The following is a 21,491-nucleotide window of genomic DNA, read 5'->3' as shown; positions in this document are numbered from 1 at the left end:
CCCTGGCATTGACAACAGCGGCAGACGTGGCTCGGGCGTTCATCAGCACCTGATTTGCTCGGTTTGACACCCCATCTAATATTTCCTCTGACCCTGGTCCCTAATTCATATCAGACCCCTGGGCTGCGATGGCCCAGAACAGGCTACATCACAGTCCAACGCAAGGAGTTTCACCGCTCCTTAAAGGCTGCTCTGAGGGCTTCCCTAACAGATGAGTATTGGAGTGATCATGTCCTATGGGTTCTGTTGGGGGTCAGAATGCCTCCAAAAGAGGACCTGCAGTCATCCGCAGCTGAGTTGCTATGTGGGCAACAGGCATACTTCATTGATCCTGAGGGAAATTGGGTTTCGTTACAGTCGCACCAACCAAGAATAGTGAAGAAATATAGCAATATAAAACCATAAATAATTAAATAATAATAAGTAAATTATGCCAAGTCCAGGACCAGCCTATTGGCTCAGGGTGTCTGACACTCCGAGGGAGGAGTTGTAAAGTTTGATGGCCACAGGCAGGAGTGACTTCCTATGACGCTCAGTGTTACATCTCGGTGGAATGAGTCTCTGGCTGAATGTACTCCTGTGCCTAACCAGTACATTATGGAGTGGATGGGAGTCATTGTCCAAGATGGCTTGCAACTTGGACAGCATCCTCTTTTCAGACACCACCGTCAGAGAGTCCAGTTCCATTATGAGTGCCAGGTGATTTCATTCCTGGAGCCACGACTGACTGGTCAGCCTCTAAACAGCATTCCACCCTCAGGAAATGCAATTCCTACCTCCCATCATGGCATATAGCTCTCGAGTTCCTGTTGGCCAACATTCTGCCTCGTTTCCTTTCGTCCTCCATGATGCACACCAACATCCCCATAGTCTCGTTTCACATTTTGGAACGGAGGGAAAGACTTTTATCACAGATAAGAGGGGTAAACCTGAATGTGTTTCGGTAGATCACCTTAAACTGGCCCATCAAAATGTGGAGGGTTCTGCCACCACTTTCCCGCCATGTCAACACACCTCTGGATACACCAGAGGCACCTGCTGTTACTCCACCCCGGAAAATAGGACCCCAGCCGGACAGCTTGTCTGAACTCCAGACAGACTCAGTGCCGGTTCTGGGGGTGGGTGTAGAAATATCGGTGTAATTCACAGCCACCAACATTGAGCTGAGGATCACTTTAAGAGGCTGGTCTAACGTGACGATGTGAAGTTTTGAACCGCACTTTATGTTACAGTTTCCCTTAAACTTAAAATGCCTCTGCTGTTTTATTTATGAAACGCTACGCAGGAACCAACGCCACTGGTCCCTTGCCTCCAGCAGATAGCGTAGATGTTCTCATTGGGAGAAATAGCATATCAGAAAGCGAGGGGGTCATCAGCACCTCGGTGGGCACTCCCTGATTACTTTTTCTCTCTTAAGGAGCAGCGTTCCCTCATTTTACCCTCTACCTACACAAAGGTTCTGGGGCCTGCTGCAGTGAAGCATCCCCACAGCACAAGGCCATAAGACATAGGAGCAGAATTAGGCCATTCAGCCCATCGAGTCAGCTCCGCCATTCCGTCACAGCTGATCCAGGATCCCACTTGACCCCACACATCTGCCAACTCGCCATATCCTTTGATGCCCTGACCAATCAACTTCCACCTTAAGCTTACACACGGGCTTGGTCTCCACCTCAGTCTGTGTCAGAGCATTCCACAGATTCACCACTCTCTGGCTAATAAAATGCCTCCTTACCTGTATTCTAAAGAGTTGCCCCTCAATTTTGAGGCTGTACCCTCCAGTTTTGGATTCCCCCACCATAGGAGGCATCCTCTCCAGATCCACTCTGTCTAGAGCTTTCAACATTCAGTAGGTTTCAATGAGATGGAGCCACCACCATGCTTCACAATAGGGATAGTGCGTTTTTGATGTTGTGCGATGTTTGGCTTAATCCAAACGTATTGTTCAGTCTGATGGACAGAAAGCTCAATTTTGGTTTCATCAGACCCATAGAACCTTCTTCCAGCTGACTTCAGAGTCTCCCACGTGCCTTCTGGTAAACTCGAGCCGAGATTTCATGTTTTCTCCCCACAGTGGCCATCTCTTTGCCTCTCCCCTTTAAACCTGTGACTGGTGAAGCACCCGGGCAACAGTTGTATGCACAGTCTCTCCCATCTCAGCCGCTGAAACTTGTAACTCCTCCAGAGCTGTCACAGGTCACTCAGTGGCCTCCCTCACTAGTCCCCTTCTTGCACAGTCACTCAGCTTTTGAGGACAGCCTGCTCCAGGTAGATTTGCAGCTCAGCCATATTCTTTCCATTTCTTGATGATTGACGTAACTGTACTCCAAGAGATATTCAGTGACTTGGACTTCCGGATATGGGTGTATTTTTACGACAGTCAATTGAAACACCTTGACTACACACGGTGATCTGCATTTAACTAATTATGCATCAGTGATGATTTGGTTTATCATATTAAAGGGGGGGTATGATGCTTGTGCAATCAATTACTTTGTGTTGTATATTTGTAATTAATTTTTGATTACTTTGTAGAAATGTTTTCATTTTGACACGAAAGAATCTTTTTCTGTTGATCAGTGTCAAAAAAGCCAGATTAAATCCACTGTGATTCAATGTTGTTAAACAATAAAACATGAAAACTTCCGGGGGAGGGGGGGAAATACATTTTATAGGCACTGTAACTGTATCCAACTTATCAACACTATAAAAATTGCATTCCTCTGTTCAGATTTCAGAACAGTGTGGTGACAGGGGCCAAGCTGTTCTTCTTGTGCACGAGTGAAACAAGTGTGATTGAGGAGTGAGTGTGAATATCAGAGTCCAGTTTATCAGCAATGGCACTGTGACCTGTCAGCTCACATTCAATTCTCTCTCCCTATTGCTCTGTGTCTCTCTCTCTGTCTCTCTCTCTCTCTCTCTCCCTCTCCCCCCGCCCGTCTCCTCCCGCTGTGTCTCCTCGTCTCTCTCCCCCCCTCTGTCTCCCCGCCTCTCTCGCCCCCCTTCTATCTCCCCGCCTCTCCCACAATCCGGTCTCCCTGTCTCCCCACCCCTCCCGTCTGCCTGTCCCACCCTATCTTCCCCCCACTTTTGTCTTGCCGTCCCTCTCCCCCTCTGACTCTTTCTCTCCCCCCTCCCTCTCTCTCCCCCTCTCCCTCTCTCTCCCCCTCTCCCTCTCTCTCCCCCCTCTCCCTCTCTGCCCCCTCTCCCTCTCTCCCCTTCTCCCTCTCCCTCTCCCTCTCCCTCCCCCTCCCCCTCCCCCTCTCCCTCCCCCTCTCCCTCCCCCTCTCCCTCCCCCTCTCCCTCTCCCTCTCCCTCTCCCTCCCCCTCCCCCTCCCCCTCCCCCTCCCCCCCCCCTCCCCCTCCCCCTCCCCCTCCCCCTCCCCCTCCCCCTCCCCCTCCCCCTCTCCCTCTCCCTCTCCCTCTCCCTCTCCCTCCCCCTCCCCCTCCCTCTCCCCCTCTCTCTCCCCCCTCCCCCTCTCCCCCCCCCCCCTCTCTCTCTCTCCATCCCCGTCTGGGAACAGGCCTCGTTAGCCCTACGATCTGCACTGCCCCAGCAAGCACCAACATTCGGACGTCACCCCAACCTAACGGGACGATTTACAATGACCATTAACCTCCCTGCAACATCCTTGGACAGTGGGAGGAAAGCAGACCACCTGGGGAAAACCCACGCATTTCACGGAGACTCCTGACTGAATGGCAGGGTGACTGAACTCTGATGGCCCGAGCACATGGTTACGATCCAGCGCAGTCAGAAAATGTATATTAGCACAAGTGGCATGGCCTGAAGAGTGACAGGGTGACATAAAGCACAAGGTACATCCATGTAAGACAGTATAATGTTACTGGCACTATATAATAAAACAAGCTGTCATTTTCTCTTCTTTAATTAAGGACCAAGTGTGATGCTGGAACAGCCATAGCAGTTTCCTTCTCCAAGATGTCAGCTTTCTGGTTGTCCATTTGTCTTCTTCCTCTCTGGACCATCCTCCCTGTCACAGGTAAAGGAACACAGTGACGAGGCCACCTAGAGAGAGAGAGCAGAGGAGAACTGTGCCTGAGTTGGAGAAATATAATCAGAGTTATTTTTATTGGAACTGGGGAGAATTCTATCAAGAGTATCAGACTGTTTGCTGGATGGAGTCAGTGAGTCAGGCGGCATTGTGCTGGTGCGGGGGGAGAATTGTCAACATTTCAGGTTGAAACCCTGCCTCAGGATCATTTAGACCCGGCATCCTAAGACTGTAAGGCAGAGTTAGACCATGTGCTCCATCACGTCCGATCCGCCATTGCATCATGATTGATTTATTGTCCCTTTCTACTCTATCCGCAACCTTTGATTAATCAAGAACCTTCACTTTAAATACACCTGATGACTTGGCCTCCATGGGCATCTGTGGCAATGAATTCCACAGATTCACCACCCTCTGGATAAAGAAATTCTGCCTCCTCTCTGTTGTCAAGGGATGTCCTTGTATTCGAAGAAGTCCTAGACTTCCCCACTATAGGACTCATTCTCCGCATGTCCATTCTATCCAGGCCTTTCAATATTCAGTAGGTTTCAATGAGATCCACCCCGTTCTTCTAACCTCAAGCTGGTACAAACCCAGAGCCATCAAGTGCTTTTCATGTTCATTATAGTTTATATAATATTGTGAGCCAAAGAAAGGGCAGACAGCCAGAACCCTTCCCCAGGATAGAAACGTCGAATACTATAAAGGTAAAGATTAGCTTTATTTGTCACATGTACAGCGAAACGTACAGTCAGATGCGTTATTTGTGACAAGACCGACACAGTCCAAGCATGCGCTGGGGGCAGCCTGCAAGTATCGCCATGTTTCTGGCGCCAACATAGTGTGCCTGCAACTTACTTACTCACCCTAACCCTTGTGTCTTTGGAATGTGAGAGGAAACCAGAGCAACTGGAGGAAACTTGTGTAGTTGTGGGGAGAACATACAAACTCTTTACAGACAGCAACGGGAATATTTATTGAGGTACAGTGCGGAATAGGCCTTTTCTGCCCTTTGAGCCGAGCTATCCAGCAACCCCTGATCTAACCCTAGCCTAAACACAGGACACCTTTTACAATTGACATGTACCCCGTGACGGGTTAAAGAACCAGCAGAAATGGAAGAACACTTTGGAGTCTGGTATTGCTGTTAACTAATAGTGTTTATTAGTAACTACGCAGTACAGTAATATAAATGCAGATATATCAAACAGGTTAGCAAGGATTATAGATATGTAGAAGTGTGGAAATAGAAAAACCAGGCTTTTTCAAACCTAGGGGTGAATGGGTACAGTCTTACGATGATGAAGAGAGTCCAGTTCAGTTCGTGGTGTTTAGTTGAGAGGGTTGGAAAGAGAGAGAGGTGTGTAGGTCTTCAGGTGACCTGGTGCCGTCGATCTTCCCGTTGTCCTCCGAAATCCTTTCAAAGTCACTGACTGTGACCATAGCAAAGGTGACTGTTCTGTGGTGGAGTTACCAACCCAGGCCAGGGTTGGACACACAAATAACTCCCCACCGGTCACACCTTTTCTGCCCTGTGAGAGCCACTGATCGATTTCCCCGAATCGATCCTCCAAAGAACCCACCTTCCTGTGGGCACAACAAAGCTCGTCTAGTGTCCAAAACCGTGTGTGTCCGAGTCCAGCAGCTGACCTGGTATTTATCTCAGCATGTTGCACACCAGCTGTCCATCAAACTGCTTCGCCCTTCTCTCTCTGTAAGAACTTACAAGCAGGCAATGTCCTTGTAGAAATGTAAACAAACTGACGAGAAACCATAACATCAATCCATTCTTCGCCCCTCTCTCTCTCTCTCTTAATAACGAGGTCTCTGCGTTGGACACCTCCCTCTCTCTCTTTCTTTTTAAGAGCACATTTCAAAGGGTCAATTTAGGACCCCATCACACAATTAGCAATTAACCTACCAACCGGTACGTCTTTGGACTGTGGGAGGAAACCGGAGCACCAGGAGGAAACCCACACGTTCCACAGGGAGGACGTACAGACTCCATACAGTGGACACCGGGACTGAACTCTGAACTCCGATGCCTGGAGCTGTAATAGCGTTGTGCTAACCACTATGTTACCATGATGCTCTGTTAAAGGGCATATTTAGGGTGCGGGGTGAAGTTTAAAGGAGATGTGCAGGGTGTGTTTTTTTTTAAATATGTGGAGTGGTAGGTGCTTGGTTTGCACTGACAGGTGTGGTATTGGAAGCAGATAGGATAGTGTGTTTTGGTAGGCAACACACAAAATATAAACACAAGATCCTGCGGATGCTGGAAATCCAGAGCAACATGCAGAAGATGCCGGAGGAACTCAGCAGGTCAGGCGGCACCTGTGGGAGTGAATCAGCATTGACTTTTCTGGCCGAAACCCTTTGTCAGGACTAGTAAGGAAGGGGGAAGATGCTAGAATAACAAAGTTAGGGTGAGAGGAAGAAGTGCAAAACTAGAAGATGATGGGTTCAGCCAGGAGGGGAGATGATGTAGGAAGCTGGGAGGTGATAGGTGGTAAAGGCCTGAAGAAGGAGGAGTCTGATTGGAGAGGAGAGCGGGAAGGAGGGGCAGCAGGAGAGGTGATAGACAGGTGAGGAGAAGAGGTAAGAGGCCAGAGTGGGAGGAGAAATAACTAGAAATCAATGCTCGTGCCATCAGGTTGGAGGCTTCCTGGGTGGAATATGAGGTGTTGCTCCTCCAACCTGAGAGTGTCCTCATCTTGGCACACGCAAAATGCTGGAGGAACTCTGCAGGTCAGGGGAATGAGCCCTGATCGAGTTCCTCCAACGTTTTATATGTGTTGCTCAAGATTTCCAGCATCTGCAGAATCTCTTGTGTTTATAATTTGCTGTTCCACCATGAAATCTCTTTGAGGGATGGCTACCCTGAAGCCATCATGTTGGCACGTGGCCAAGTGGTTAAGGCATTCATCTAGTTATCTGAAGGTCGCTAGTTCAAGCCTTGGCTGAGGCTATGTGTGTGTCCTTGAGCAAGGCACTTAACCACACATTGCTCTGCGATGACACCGGTGCCAAGCTGTATGGGTCCTAATGCCCTTCCCCTGGACAACATTGGTGGCGTGGAGAGGGGAGACTTGCAGCTCGGGCAACTGCTGGTCTTCCATTAAAAAAACCTTGCCCAGGCTTGTGTCCTGGAAACTTTCCAAGGGTGCAAATCCATGGTCTGTCGAGACTAACGGAGGCCTACACACTCCACCCTGAAGAACTTTAAATCCCCTCTTCGATGGGAGTTCAGTGAGACCCTGTCACTGCTCCCTCTCTGTGATCTCTGCTGCCCCCCCAACCCTTCGACTGTGTACTCACCCAGACTCACTACCAAAGCCCTGTGTCTCCTCCCCTTCCCTCTCCCCATCTTCTTATTCTGGCTTCTCCCTCTTTCCAGTGCTGAAGAAGGGTCTCAGCTCGAATCGTTGACTATTTATTCCCCTCCATAACTGCTGCCTGACCAGCCGAGTTCCTCCAGCATTTTGTGTCCGTTGCTGGAGTGATGTGGAGCACGTGCAGGGAGAATCCTTTTCCTCAGGGCAGAAATGTCAAATACTAGAGGGCTTAGCTTTGAGGTAGCTCTCCAGGGCTAGGAGACTCTTCCTTGCATACAGAGAACAGACTTCTTCACAGTTTTCCAGATGAGGTCTGACAAGTCTCAGCTGGTCATCCTTGCTTTTATAGTCCAGTCCTGCCCATCGAGTACAGGCCAGAACCACCAAACCGATGACCAACGTTCTGTCTCCTTTTGGAACCTATGCTGCTGCTGCAAGCATGTATTGAGTACAGGAGTCAGAATGTTATGTGGAAGTTCAATAAGATGCTGGTGAGGTGGAATTCGGAGAACTGTGTGCGGTTCTGGTCACCTACCTACAGAAAAGAACCAATAAGCGACACAAGCAGAACGCTGGAGGTCAGCAGGTCAAGTGGCATCTAGAAAATAGCTCAATAGTTCCATTTAGAACAAAGAACAATACAGCACAGTGCAGGCCATTCAGCCCACAATGTTGTGCCGACCCTTGAACCCTGCCTCCCAAAGAACAATACAGCACAGTACAGGCCATTCTATTTAATATCAGAGAAAAGTATACAATATATACCCTGAAGCTCTTTATCTTCACAAAGGTCCATGAAAACAGAAGAGTGCCCCAAAGAATGAGTGGCCGTTAGAACGTTAGAATCCCAAAGCCCACAAGCAGTCAACATTCTGGGCTGAGACCCTTCTTCAGGAAGATTGAAAGAGTGCAGAGAAAATTTACAAGGATGTTGCCAGAACTCGAGGACCTGAGTTATAAGGATAGGTTGTAGACGTCAGGACCTATTCTCTAGATCAGGAGCTCCCAACCGTTAACGGAGGGGTCTGTGGACCCCAGGTTGGGAACTGCTGCTCTAGCGATTAGGAGAACGAGGGAAGATTCGACAGAGGTATACAAAAACTGAGGGTTATAGGCAGATTAAATTGAAGGAGACTTTTTCCGCTGAGATTGGGTGGGACTGGAACTACAGGTCGTAGGTTAGGGTAAAAAGGTGAAATATTTCAGGGAACATGAGGGGGAGCTTCTGTGGAACGAGCTGCCAGTGGAAGTGGTAGGTGTGTGTGTTTTGTCAGTTTGATGTCAACATTTAAGTGAAGTTTGGATAAATACGTGGATGGGAGGGGTATGGTGGGCTGTGGTGCAGGTCGATGGGACTAGGCAGGGTAACAATTCAGAGTGGATTAGATGGGACAACGTGCCTTTTCTGTGCTATAGCACTCTATGGCTAAGTTTTTATTGTTCCTTTACCTCAATAACTCAACTTGACTCAAGTTTATTTGAGGATGGAGGGGGCGGGTCAGAAGGCAGGACAAAAAGTCAGCTCTAACAGGTGTTGGTTTCTCTCGCCTTTCCAGCTGCTAAACCATGCAAGCCCATGAGTTTCGGTTTGAGTTCGGTGGTGTGCGTCTGCAGTGCAGTGTACTGCGACACCATGGACCCAGTGGTGGTACCCGGCAAAGGCAGATACCTTCTGTACGAAACCACCAGGGCGGGTAAACGGCTTGAGAGTGAGACAGGGGAGATGCTGCCGTCTGCCAAACACTCAGGTAAATCTTAAACTGGAGGTTCAAAAATCAAAGTTAAGGTTACTGTCATACGCACAAGTCAAGTTTATTGCCATGTATACTGTCTCACGAGACAATGTTTCTTCGAACCAGGGTGTAAAGTGCGGTAGTCCACATAACACAATAACTTACGAAAGTAAGGGTGAAATCTACAGATGATTCACGCATAGATAAGCAAACCAAAGTGCATCAATGTAAGATAGAGAATAGATTAACCAGTGACACTTCGAATGCAGTGCAGCAGTGAGTTCAGAAGCCTAATGGTTTGAGGGAACAAACTGTTTCCCATCCTAAACACAAAAATACAACTGCAGATGCTGTGGATCAAAGAATACGTACACAACGCTGGAAGAACTCAGCAGGTCAGGCAGCATCCGTGAGAAAAGAGTAGCCAACGTTTCGGGCCGAGACCCTTCATCTGGAATGGGGGGGAAGAGAGGGCCGAAGCCCAGTAATAGAGATAGGGGAGGGGGTAGGGCCTAGAGGCACCTGGTGGAAAACCAATCAGAGGAAAGATAAAGGGGGGAGGGGGAGGGGATTCTAAAGGGATTGGACAGGCTAGATGCAGGAAGATTGTTTCCGATGTTGGGGAAGTCCAGAACGAGGGGTCACAGTTTAAGGATAAAGGGGAAGCCTTTTAGGACCGAGATGAGGAAAAACTTCTTCACACAGAAAGTGGTGAATCTGTGGAATTCTCTGCCACAGGAAACAGTTGAGGCCGGTTCATTGGCTATATTTAAGAGGAAGTTAGATATGGCCCTTGTGGCTAAAGGGATCGGGGTATGGAGAGAAAGTAGGTACAGGGTTCTGAGTTGGATGATCAGCCATGATCATACTGAATGGTGGTGCAGGCTCGAAGGGCCGAATGGCCTACTCCTGCACCTATTTTCTATGTTTCTATGAAAGAACTGTAGAGATAAAGAAGCAGAAAGTTGAAAGGAGAGAGAGGCAGAGAGTGACCTGGGAAAGGAGGAGGGGGAGGGGGAGGGAATTACCGGAAGTTGGAGAATTCAATGTTCATACCACCAGGCTGGAGGCTACCCAGACGGTAGATGAGGTGTTGCTCCTCCAACCCCAGTTCCTCCGTCTCCGCTGCATCTGCTCCCAGGATGAGGCTTTCCATTCCAGGATTTCTCAAATGTCCTCTTTCTTTCAGGATCGTGGTTTCCCTTCTGGCGTCATCAAAGATGCCCTCACCCGCATCTCCTCCACTTCACGCACTTCAGCCCTTAACCCATCCTCCCGTCACCACAACAGGGACAGGGTTCCCCTTGTCCTCACCTACCACCCCACCAGCCTCTGGATCTAACATATTGTCCTCTGCAACTTCTGCCACCTTCAACAGGACCCCACCACCGAGCACATCTTTCCCTCCCTACCCCTCTCAGCTTTTCACAGCAATCGTTCCCTCTGCGACTACCTGGTCCACACGTCCCTCCCCACAGAACTCCCACCTGGCACTTATCCCTGTAAGCGCAAATGCTACACCTGTCCCCACACCTCCCCCCTTACCACCATTCCGGGCCCCAGACAGTCCTTCCAGGTGAGGCAACACTTCACCTGTGAGTCTGTTGGGGTCATTATTGCATCCGGTGCTCCTGGTGCAGCCTCCTCTACATCGGCGAGACCCGACGCAGATTGGGGGACCGCTTCATTGAGCACCTCCACTCCATCTGCCACAACAGACAGGATCTCCCGGTTGCCACCCAACTCTGCCTCTCATTCCCATTTGGATATGTCCGTACAGGGCCTCCTCTACTGCCATGATGAGGTCAAACTCAGGTTGGAGGAGCAACACCTCATCTACTGTCTGGGTAGCCTCCAGCCTGGTGGTATGAATATTGAATTCTCCAATTTCCGATAATTCCCTCCCCCTCCCCCTTCCCTATCCCAGGTCCCTCTCTGCCTCTCTCCCCTTTCAACTTTCTGCTTCTTTATCTCTACAGTTCTTTCATGCTTATCCCCTCCCCCTCCCCCCTTTATCTTTCCTCTGATTGGTTTTCCACCAGGTGCCTCTAGGCCCTACCCCCTCCCCTATCTCTATTACTGGGCTTCCGTCCTCTCTTCCCCCCCATTCCTGATGAAGGGTCTCGGCCCGAAACGTTGGCTACTCTTTTCTCATGGATGCTGCCTGACCTGCTGAGTTCTTCCAGTGTTGTGTTCGTATTCCCTGTTTCCCATCCTGACTGTTCTTGTCTTTATGCATCGGATTCTCCTGCCTGATGGTAGAAAGTCAAAGAGGATGCTGGATGGATGGGTGGGATCGTTAATAATACTCATGGCCGTGCATACAGGGTACTCCTGATAAATGTCCCCGATGGACAGTAGGGAGACCCCTATGATCCTCTCGGCTGTTCACACAGTCCTTTGAAGGGACTTCTGGTCCAATGCTCGGTTGCTCCCATACCAAATGGAGATGCAGCTTGTCAGGACGCTCTCAATGGTGCTCCTGTGAAAATGGGAGAGAGGAGGGAGTTTCACTTACCTCAATCTCCTTAGGAAGTGGAGACATTGTATTGCATTGTCCTAGAGCATAGAACAGTATGGCACTGGGCAGGCTGTTTAGCCCACTTGTGCCAGGCTTAATTTGTATTAAATATCATCTATATCTCTCCATTCTGTGCATATTGATGTTCGAAGTAACTTTATTACTTTATCTGAAATTATGAGATAAATTACAGTCAGCCCTCCTTATCCGCGCGTTCTGCATGTGCGGATTCAACCAACCAAGTATCAGGAAAACCTGGAAGTTCTCTCTCTAGCACTTGTTGTTTGAGCATGTACAGACTTTTTTCTTGTAATTATTCCCTAAACAATACAGTATAACAACTATTTACATAGCATTTACATTGTATTAGGTATTGTAAGGGATCTAGAGATGATTTAAAGTATATGGGAAGATGTGCATAGGTTACCACAGATGAGGAATCGGAAAAAAAACCGGAAGTTCTCTAAGTTGGAACAGGTACATCCAGTATTATTTAGCGTCAGTTAGTCAAACATTTGTCTTAGTATTTACTTTAATTTGTACTTCAGGGAGCGTGAAGCGCAGAAACAAATATCACTGTGATGATTGTACGCTCTAGTATCAATTGTTCAGTGACAATAAAATAAAGAATTAGAGAGCATGTGTTATGAAGATAAGTTGAGCAAGCTAGGGCTTTTCTCTTTGGAGTGAAGGAGGGTGAGAGGTGACTCGATAAGAGGGATGGACCAAGTGGATATGAAGCATATCTCTAATGTGTTTGGAGGAAGGTATAAGGGGGCTGTTTTTAACACAGAGAGGTGGGGTTGTGAAATGATCTGCCGGGGTGGTGGTGGAGACAGATATATAAGGGATATTTAAGAAATTCTTGTATACATACCTGGATGATCGGAAAATGTAGGGTATGTGAGAGGAAAGGGTTAGATTGATCTTAGAATAGGTTTAAAAAGTTCATGAGCCAAAGGGCCTTACTGTCTTTCCTATTAAAAGAATATTCGGCTGCTGGGCTCATCCCGACTCCCCCCACCACCTTACCTTGGGTACTGTCCGACACATCTTGAACCCACTGCACCTGTTTTGCTGAGAAATAGAGGGAGGAGGACTGGAGGGGGGGAAGAAGGGAAGGTAGAGGGGAGGGGTTGTGGAGGAGGAGGAGAGGAGTGATGGCAGAAGGTACGAGGGAAGGAAGAGCAGTAGGATGAAAACAGAAGGTGAAGGTTGCGGGGAGAGGGGAGAAGTCTCAGTCTGGGTCACACACGGGGTCTGCGAGTGACAGAGGGCGGGATGGCAAGGAATCACGCTGCCTGCTTCTTCCCCAAGGGCTCCAGCTCACCCTGGACGTGCGGAAGAAGTACCAGAAGATGAAAGGATTCGGAGGTGCCATGACAGATGCTGCTGCCATTAACATTCTCTCTCTCTCCCCCGGTTCGCAAAGAAACCTCCTGCGATCGTACTTCTCTGATGAAGGTATGCAATACGACCACATGGTGCCATGGTTAAAAATGTGAGAACATCCACTGCTCGGGGTACTGCCTGTTTTCTAAACAGTTTCTCCACATCCTCCTCCTCCCCCCTCTCCCTCCCCCTAATCCCCCCTCACCCCACCCCTCCCACAGCCCCCAGTAACCCTGTGATTGGTACGTTCTCCCTGTGACCACGTGCATTTTCTCCAGATGCTCCTGTTCCTTTCCAAGGTCTAAAGGCGTACGAGTTACGGTTAGTAAGTTGTGTGAAAGTTCCCAGTAAATTTGTTATCACGTTGTGCATATGTTACCATATTGTACATTGCAGACCTTTACAGGAAAATGAAGAAATACAGTAGAATTTATGAAAAACTATACATAACAACCAATGTGCAAAAGAAGACAAGCTGTGCAAATAATTCTTTTTAAAAGTAAATAAATAATTTTTAAAATGCGGGCAAGCTTTGTTGGTGCTGGAAGCAGGGTGACGCATGCAGGCTGCCCCAGCGCTTGTTTGGACTGTCTTGATCATTGACACCGAACCATTGCACTTCACTGAACGTTTTGCTGTTTTAAAGTACATGTGACAAATAGCGCAAATCTTATGATTCAGTTAAATCTCCAAAACTCTGAGAAGTGGAATGCACTCAAAGCCGAGCTACGCCACCCACGTTCCTATTGAACCTTCTGGCCAAACTGTGGTTCAGTGGGCAGCACTCTCACTTCTCTCACTTTGGGGCCTGAAGGTTGTGGGTTCGAGTCCCACTCCGGAGCATCGCTCCTGAAAATTCCGGCCAGTGCAGTACTGAGGGAGCTGCTGTACTGCCAGCAACAGTTCCACAGAAGGGGGAGGAAGGGGACATTGCTTCTTAAAAATATTCCTCTCATGTCAATTATTCCTCAATCAATGTAATTTTTTTTAAGTTTATTTGGATCTTCCCACATTCTTGTCTTTGGGATCTTACTGACTGTGAAGAGCTGCTATAGACATGCTGGACTTCCACAAACTAGCAATCCAGCGATCATTCTGTGGATGCTGGAAGTCCAGAGCAACGCACACAAAATGCTGGAGGAACTCAGCAGGTCGGGCAGCATCTACGGAGGGGAATAAACAGTGGACCTTTGGGACCGAGAGCCCTGATGATGCTGCATGATCTGCTCGTATGTTAATCTAGTCACCTTCCTCAGACTGGCGGGGTAAGCAAATAGAAAAGGTGCAAGAGGAAGAAAATAAAGATTAAAGATTTGAGATTAGCTTTATTTGTCACATGAAACGTGCAAACAACGGTGAAATATGTCGCTTTGTGTCAATGACCAATGCAGTTCGAGGATTGTGCTGGTGGTAGCCCGCATGTGTCAGTGTGCTTCTGGCGCTGACGTACTAACGCTAACCCTTATGTCTTTAGAACGTGAGAGGGAAAACACACCAACTCCTTACAGACAGCGGCAGTAAAGCCAAGAATGGTCTCAATGGCAGTTTTTCCATTGTGGGTTTTAACCTTTCTACTTGTTCCCAAATGCAGGAATTGAGTACAATGTTATCCGAGTGCCGATGGCAAGCTGTGACTTCTCCACACACGTGTACACGTATGATGATCATCCAGGAGACTTGGATCTGCACAACTTCAGTCTGGCAAAGGAGGACACTGACATGAAGGTGAAACATTCTCCCCTTCCCTAAACTGACCGATGGAATGCAAAGACGTGGAGCTTGGGTTTGGGCTGGTCACCCTTCCTGGGGAGAGCTGGTCAAAATATTGGTATTGCTTTAATATTGTCATGTAGCGATGTGCTACACACAGCGCTGAAATAACGACACACAGTCGGTAAGTCGTTTCGAGACTAGTTTATTCAAACTTCGCGGCGCTGGCATTTAAATCCCTAGTGCCCGCCCTCTCCGGGCGGAAATGACGTCAGAAGTGCGTTACCAAAGTCTCCCCCCGCTCGCTGGCTATTTGTAAGCTGGTTCGCCTGCGCAGAAAGTGGGTCGCTACATAACCCCCCCCTCCCCCGAACCGGCGATACACCCCCCCAATGTCCACAGTCAGGATCAGCCTCTATTTGGGAGGTCTGCCTCTGCGCCGCGGTGCCTGAACCTCGACCGGCTGCGCCAAGTCCACATGGGCTGATTTGAGTCGGTCCACCGTGAAAACCTCCTCTCTCTCCCCAATGTCCAGAATGTACGTGGACCCGTTGTTGTTGATCACCTTGAATGGCCCCTCATACGGCCGCTGTAGCGGTGCCTGGTGTCCGCCCCTTCGTACAAACACAAACTTACAGTTCTGCAGGTCTTTGGGTACACGGGTCGAGGTCCGTCCGTGCTGTGAAGTCGGTACGGGGGCCAGGTTGCCAAGCCTTTCGCGTAGTCTGTCCAGGACTGCTGCGGGTTCTCCTCTTGCCCCCTTGGGGCTGGTATGAACTGTCCCGGGACGGCCAGGGGCGCGCCATACACCAACTCGGCCGACGAGGCGTGCAGATCCTCTTTGGGCGCTGTACGAATTCCAAGCAGGACCCAGGGAAGCTCGTCCACCCAGTTAGGTCCTCTGTATAAATGTATAAATTAGATTTAAATCCCTCCCTTCGCTTTCCAGCAAAGCTGATAATTTTTCCTGAAAAATCTCAACCATTGAGAATCTATTCTCCTCACGAGGGATGGGAGTATGTTAAAAACTTTAAAGTTAAGCCTACTGAATAAAATATTAAAGTTACATTGTTTATTCAATAGCCAATTTTGAAGTATCTGCTGTATGAGTTGTTTATGGAGCTTTTGAGTTAAGTACATGTTATACCTTTTCACTCTCTGGTATGGGACGTGGTCGATTTAAATTTTTTTACCTTATTAATAATGAATACGTATATAACTGTTTTGTAGGGAACCTTTATAGTATTGTACTTTAGTGGTCCGTGTAGGACCTGTTGTGTATTAGTCTTTTTATTTTTTTTATTTGTTTCAATACTTATAGTTTTAGGTCTGTTATATACATATATTCATTTATTTTTCTTTTTTGAGAGAAAGAATATTCTTTGTAACATTATTTGCTCGGATTTATTCTTTCTTTTGAATATGTGTTTAAGCTACTTTAGCTGATTCTAAGACGGCCGTTGTTGATTATGTTTTTATTAATGTTAGACACAACATTATCGTAGTTGAATTCTGTTTGTGCCTTTTATTATGGCTATTTTCCATGGGATTTTTGCTTTTTTTTATATATGGAGCTGCAAGTTGGAGAACAGGGTCAAGGTGATTAGTTAGCATGGAACCAGCCTATTGGTTCCTTCCTTTCTATCTATTGGGAGGGGGGAAGGGGGTCTATTAGAGTAGGTTTTTTTCTTGATTGGGCAGTTCTTTTGATGGATTTCTCTTATGTAAATGCGTCACACCTTCTGGTTGTACCCGCGCCTTTTGGTTTTGTTACGTATCCCGTAACTGGATCACTTACCAGCAAAGATAGAGAGGTCCGCTGAAGTCTGATGGTACCATTTTCAAACGTTTTTATTTATAAAGGGGCACAAAAGTAAGGTTAATACAAACATTCAGATAACATACATCGTCAATACTCAATCTAAAGCGCAGGTATAGTAATAATCAATAAGAGATAAGCTCTATCGTTGTCTAGGGGTAAGGTATATATTGTCCGCTGTATATCTAAAAGTCTCTTGCGTTCACTGCAGTTCCACCAGCTGCCGTCTTCTGGGGTGTCACGGTGGTGCACTTTTGTTAGAAAGAGAGAGAGAGAGATTGAATGAAACAGTTACCCGGCGGGTTTTTTCCAACCTTTAGGAGTTCGATCCGTCGGAGTCTCGTTGGGGAGTGGCCGTCCACTTGTGGCCTCTCCGGTAGCTAAAGCCATTCTTTTGTGGTGAGGTCGCCAATCCCAGGCAAGGAAAAGACGCACACGAACCCCCCCCACCGGCTGTCGCTATTAAACGCTGTCGCAGGATTTCTAGCGTGTCTTCTGGTGCGTCTGGGGGGCCGTCTTTACAACCCCTCTTTTATCTGAACTCACGGGGTCTCAGATGTCAATCAGGTTGGGATGATGCAATCTCTCTCCGTCTCTCCACCCACATTGCCCTGAGGGTATACACATAGTACAGTTCCCAATTCACAAGGGTGTCTCCACGAGACAATGACCACAGTCGCCAGCTTTGCCTCGCCGTGAAACGAGGGACACCGCACGTATCTCTCTCTTCTCTTGGGTCATTGACCCCCCCCCCCCCCTTCACTAGGGCTCTGGCGATTCTCACAAAGGAGGGGGCTGGGATCATAACAGTTTAATCTGTACTTGTGTAACATTTTTATATAATATTAAACTCAATTTTAAACATGGATGTTAATAAAATTAATATAATATCTTGGAATTGGAACGGTGTCAATCATCCCATTAAGCGTAAAAAGATTTTTAAGAAATTAAAAACACTTAATGCTGATATTATTTTTGCGCAAGAAAATCATATACGAAAACAGGATGGGGATAGATTTTTTCGCTTTTGGAAAGGGCCTCTTTTTCACTCACTGTCGGATAGTAAAACAAGAGGCGGTTCTATATTTCTTAGTCCCAAAACCCCTTTTGTACACCTTAATACTACTACTGATTTGATTGGAAGATATTTAATTGTTACTGGTTTATTACACACCTTGGCTGTTTGGCACTGCGCGCACGTTCTGGCCCATTCGCTGACCTGCTTGTGAAGTCCGTGCCACGCGAACTTGTTGGAGACCAGCAGACGGTTGTCCTGATAGATGGATGCGCCAAACCGTGTATGGAGTCGAAAACTTGCCACCTCCAGGCTGCCGGGACGATGGGGCGAGGTTGGCCGGTAGCCACGTCGCACAGGAGGGTCCTCTCACCTGGGCCTACCAGAAAGTCCTGCAGCTGCAAACCCGAGACTGCGGTCCTGTAGCTGGGCATCTCGTCATCTGCCTGCTGCGTCTCCGCCAGTGCTGCATAGTCCACCCCCAGGGACAGGGCCTGGATAGCTGGTCTGGAGAGTGCATCCGCCACGACGTTGTCCCTTCCTGAGACATGCTGGATGCCCGTCGTATACTCGGAGATATAGGACAGATGTCGCTGCTGGCGAGCCGACCAGGGATCAGACACTTTCATGAATGCGAAGGTCAACAGTTTGTGGTCCGTGAACGTGGTGAACAGCCTGCCTTCTAAGAAGTACCTGAAATGCCGGTTTGCCAGATACAGTGCCAACAGCTCCCGGTCGAAAGCACTGTGCTTGAGTTCAGGTGGTCGTAGGTGCTTGCTGAAGAATGCCAGGGGTTGCCAGCGCCCCTCGATGAGCTGCTCCAGCACCCCACTGACTGCTGTGTCGGATGCATCCACCGTGAGGGCGGTCGGAACATCCGTTCTGGGGTGCACCAGCATCGCGGCATCTGCCAAGGCTTCCTTGGCTTTAACGAAAGTGGCCGCGGCCTCCTCGTCCCAAGTAATGTCCTTGCCTTTACCTGACATCAGGGTGTACAAAGGGCGCATGATACGGGCAGCTGAGGGGAGGAAACGGTGGTAGAAGTTCACCATACCAACGAACTCCTGCAGGCCTTTGACCGTGTTGGGCCAGGCAAAGTGGTGGATCGCGTCTACCTTGGCGGGCAGAGGTGTTGCCCCGTCTTCGGTAATCCTGTGGCTCAGGAAGTCGATGGTATCGAGACCGAACTGGCATTTGGCCGGGTTGATCGTGAGACCGAAATCACTCAGGCGGGAGTAGAGCTGGCGGAGGTGGGACAGATGCTCCTAACAACAACTGCTGGCTATAAGGATGTCGTCCAAATAGATGAACGCAAAGTCCAGGTCGTGTCCCTCCGTGTCCATTAGCCGCTGGAACGTCTGTGTGGCATTCTTCAGGCCGAACGGCATTCGGAGGAACTCGAACAGGCCGAACGGGGTGAGGAGTGCTGTTTTGGGGATGTCTTCAGGGTGCACCGGGATTTGATGGTATCCCCGGACGAGGTCTACTTTGGAAAAGATTCTTGCCCCGTGCAGGTTTGCTGCAAAGTCCTGTATGTGCGGCATGGGGTAGCGGTCTGGAGTGGTAGCCTCATTCAGTCTGCAGTAGTCGCCGCATGGTCTCCAACCCCCGGCTGCTTTGGGCACCATGTGCAGGGGGAGGCCCGTGGGCTGTCGGACCTCCGTACGATCCCCAATTCCTCCATCCTCTTGAACTCCTCCTTCGCCAGGTGGAGCTTTTCCGGGGGGAGCCTTCATGCGCGGGCATGGAGGGGTGGTCCCTGGGTCGGAATGTGGTGCTGTACGCCGTGTCTGGGCATGGCTGCCATGAACTGCGGTGCCAGAATCGATGGAAAGTCTGCCAGGATTCTGGTGAATTTGTTGTCCGACAGCGTGATGGAGTCCAGGTGTGGGTCCGGCAACTTGGCTTCACCCAGGGAGAACGTCTGGAAAGTCTCGGCATGTACCAGTCTTTTCCCTTGCAAGTCGACCAGCAGGCTGTGAGCTCGCAAGAAGTCTGCCCCCAGGAGTGGTTGGGCCACCGCGGCCTGTGTGAAGTCCCACGTGAACCGGCTGGCGCCGAACTGCAGCTGCACTGTGCGGGTGCCATAGGTCCGTATTGTTTGCGGCCCTCAGGGTGGGTCCTGGCTTCCTGTTGCGGGTGTCGTACCCCGTCGGGGGCAAGACGCTGATCTCCGCTCCGGTGTCGACCAAGAAGCGGCGTCCCGACTGTTTGTCCCAGACATACAAGAGGCTGTCCTGGTTGCCAGCCGCCATAGTCATTAGCGGCAGCTGGCCCTGGCCCTTGCAGGGCGGGCGACAACGGCGGGCTTTTGTGCCCCACCGCTGGTGGTAGAAACACCACTGTTCACTGGCCTCCTCACTCCTGCCTCTGTGTTGTGTGTGGCCCCCGCCGGGCCTGGTCTGGTCCGCTGTTGGGCGCGTGGCCTGGTAATCTGATCGACGGATGCCACGCTCTCCCTCTTGGCTTTCCACAGCACGTCTGCCCGGGCCGCCACCTTCCGGGGGTAGCTGAAATCTGCGTCGGCCAGCAGCAGATGTACGTCCTTGGGCAGCTGCTCTAGGAACGCTTGCTCGAACATGAGGCAGGGCTTGTGTCCGTCAGCCAGGGACAGCATCTCGTTCATCAATGCTGACGCAGTCTGTCTCCCAAACCGTCCAGGTGAAGCAGGCGGGCACCCCGCTCATGCCGTGAGAGGCCAAAGGTCCCAATGAGCAGCGCTTTGAATGCTTCATATTTGCCTTCTTCCGGGGGCGACTGTATGAAATCCGCAACCTGGGCGGCCGTCTCCTGGTCAAGGGCGCTCACCACGTGGTAGTAACACGTGGGATCAGAGGATATCTGCCGAATCTGGAACTGGGCTTCTGCTTGGCTAAACCACACGCGTGGTCGCAGCATCCAGAAAGTCGGCAGTTTTAGCGAAACTGCGTGAACAGATGAAGAGTCAGTCATCTTTGGTCCAAATCCTGTTTGGACCGTCGGGGTCACCAATGTAGCAATGTGCTGCTACACACAGCGCTGAAATAACACGCAGTCGGTAAGTCGTTTCGAGACTAGTTTATTCAAACTTCACGGTGCTGGCATTTAAATCCCTAGCACCCGCCCTCTCCGGGCGGAAATGACATCAGAGGTGCATTACCAAAGTCTCCCCCCCGTGTGCTGGCTATTTGTGAGCCGGTTCGCCTGTGCAGAAAGTGGGTCGCCACAGTCACATGTACACATACAGTGAAAGCTTGTCTTGCATACTGTTCATACAGACTGAATCATTGGACACTGCATTGGGGTAGGACAAGGTAAAACAATAAGAAAATGCAGAATAAAGTGTAAAAACTACTGAATAAGTGCAGAGCAGGTAAACGATAAAGAGCAAGATCATAACGAGGTAAACTGTGAGGCCAAGAGTCCATCTTATCATACAAGATGTAAATTCAAGAGTCTGATAACAGTGAGATAGAAGCTGTCCTTGAGCCTGGTGCTACGAGCTTTCAGGCTTTTGTACCTTCTGCCCGATGGGAGAGGGGAAAGGAGGGAATGACTGAGGTGGGTGGGGTCTTTGATTCCGTTGGCTGCTTTACCAAGTGTAGGCAGAGACCGTGGAGGGGAGGCTGGTTCCCGTGCTGAGCTGTGTCCACAACTCTCTGCAGTTTCTTGCGGTCACCAGCTGAGCAGTTGCTGTACCGAGCCGTTATGCATCCAGACAGAATGCTTTTTGTGGTACATCGATAACAATTGGTAAGAGTCAACGGGGACATTCCCAATCTCTTCAGGCCTGTTGAGGAAATAATAATAAGAAATAACTTTATTTATCCAGCATTTTTCATCCAGATGATGTCGTTCAAAGTGCTTTACAAAAGGGATAAAAGTACAAACATGAAAGGTAAAATAAAAATAAATATGAAAATAGAAGACAAAAAAGTTGTTAATTAAAAGCAAGATTAAATAAATAGGTT

General features: G+C 49.1%; 1 protein-coding gene across 3 annotated transcripts in view; it reads left to right on the top strand.

Moving 5' to 3' along the window:
- gba1 (glucosylceramidase beta 1) overlaps positions 1-21,491 on the top strand; it is a 70,885-nt gene that overhangs the window by 3,785 nt on the left and 45,609 nt on the right. For all 3 annotated transcript variants that reach the window (XM_073061134.1, XM_073061136.1, XM_073061135.1), the window contains exons 2-5: positions 3,898-4,004; positions 8,908-9,099; positions 12,923-13,069; positions 14,589-14,722. In XM_073061134.1, the coding sequence (XP_072917235.1) occupies positions 3,944-4,004; positions 8,908-9,099; positions 12,923-13,069; positions 14,589-14,722 (534 nt within the window). In that variant the 5' untranslated portion in view covers positions 3,898-3,943. The remainder of the gene's footprint in view (positions 1-3,897; positions 4,005-8,907; positions 9,100-12,922; positions 13,070-14,588; positions 14,723-21,491) is intronic.

Source organism: Hemitrygon akajei, chromosome 11 (genome assembly GCF_048418815.1).
Source record: "Hemitrygon akajei chromosome 11, sHemAka1.3, whole genome shotgun sequence".
In the NCBI taxonomy this organism is placed as follows: Eukaryota; Metazoa; Chordata; class Chondrichthyes; order Myliobatiformes; family Dasyatidae; genus Hemitrygon; species Hemitrygon akajei.
Note: the sequence above shows the minus strand (reverse complement) of the source record. Positions and strands in the feature narration are given on the sequence as shown.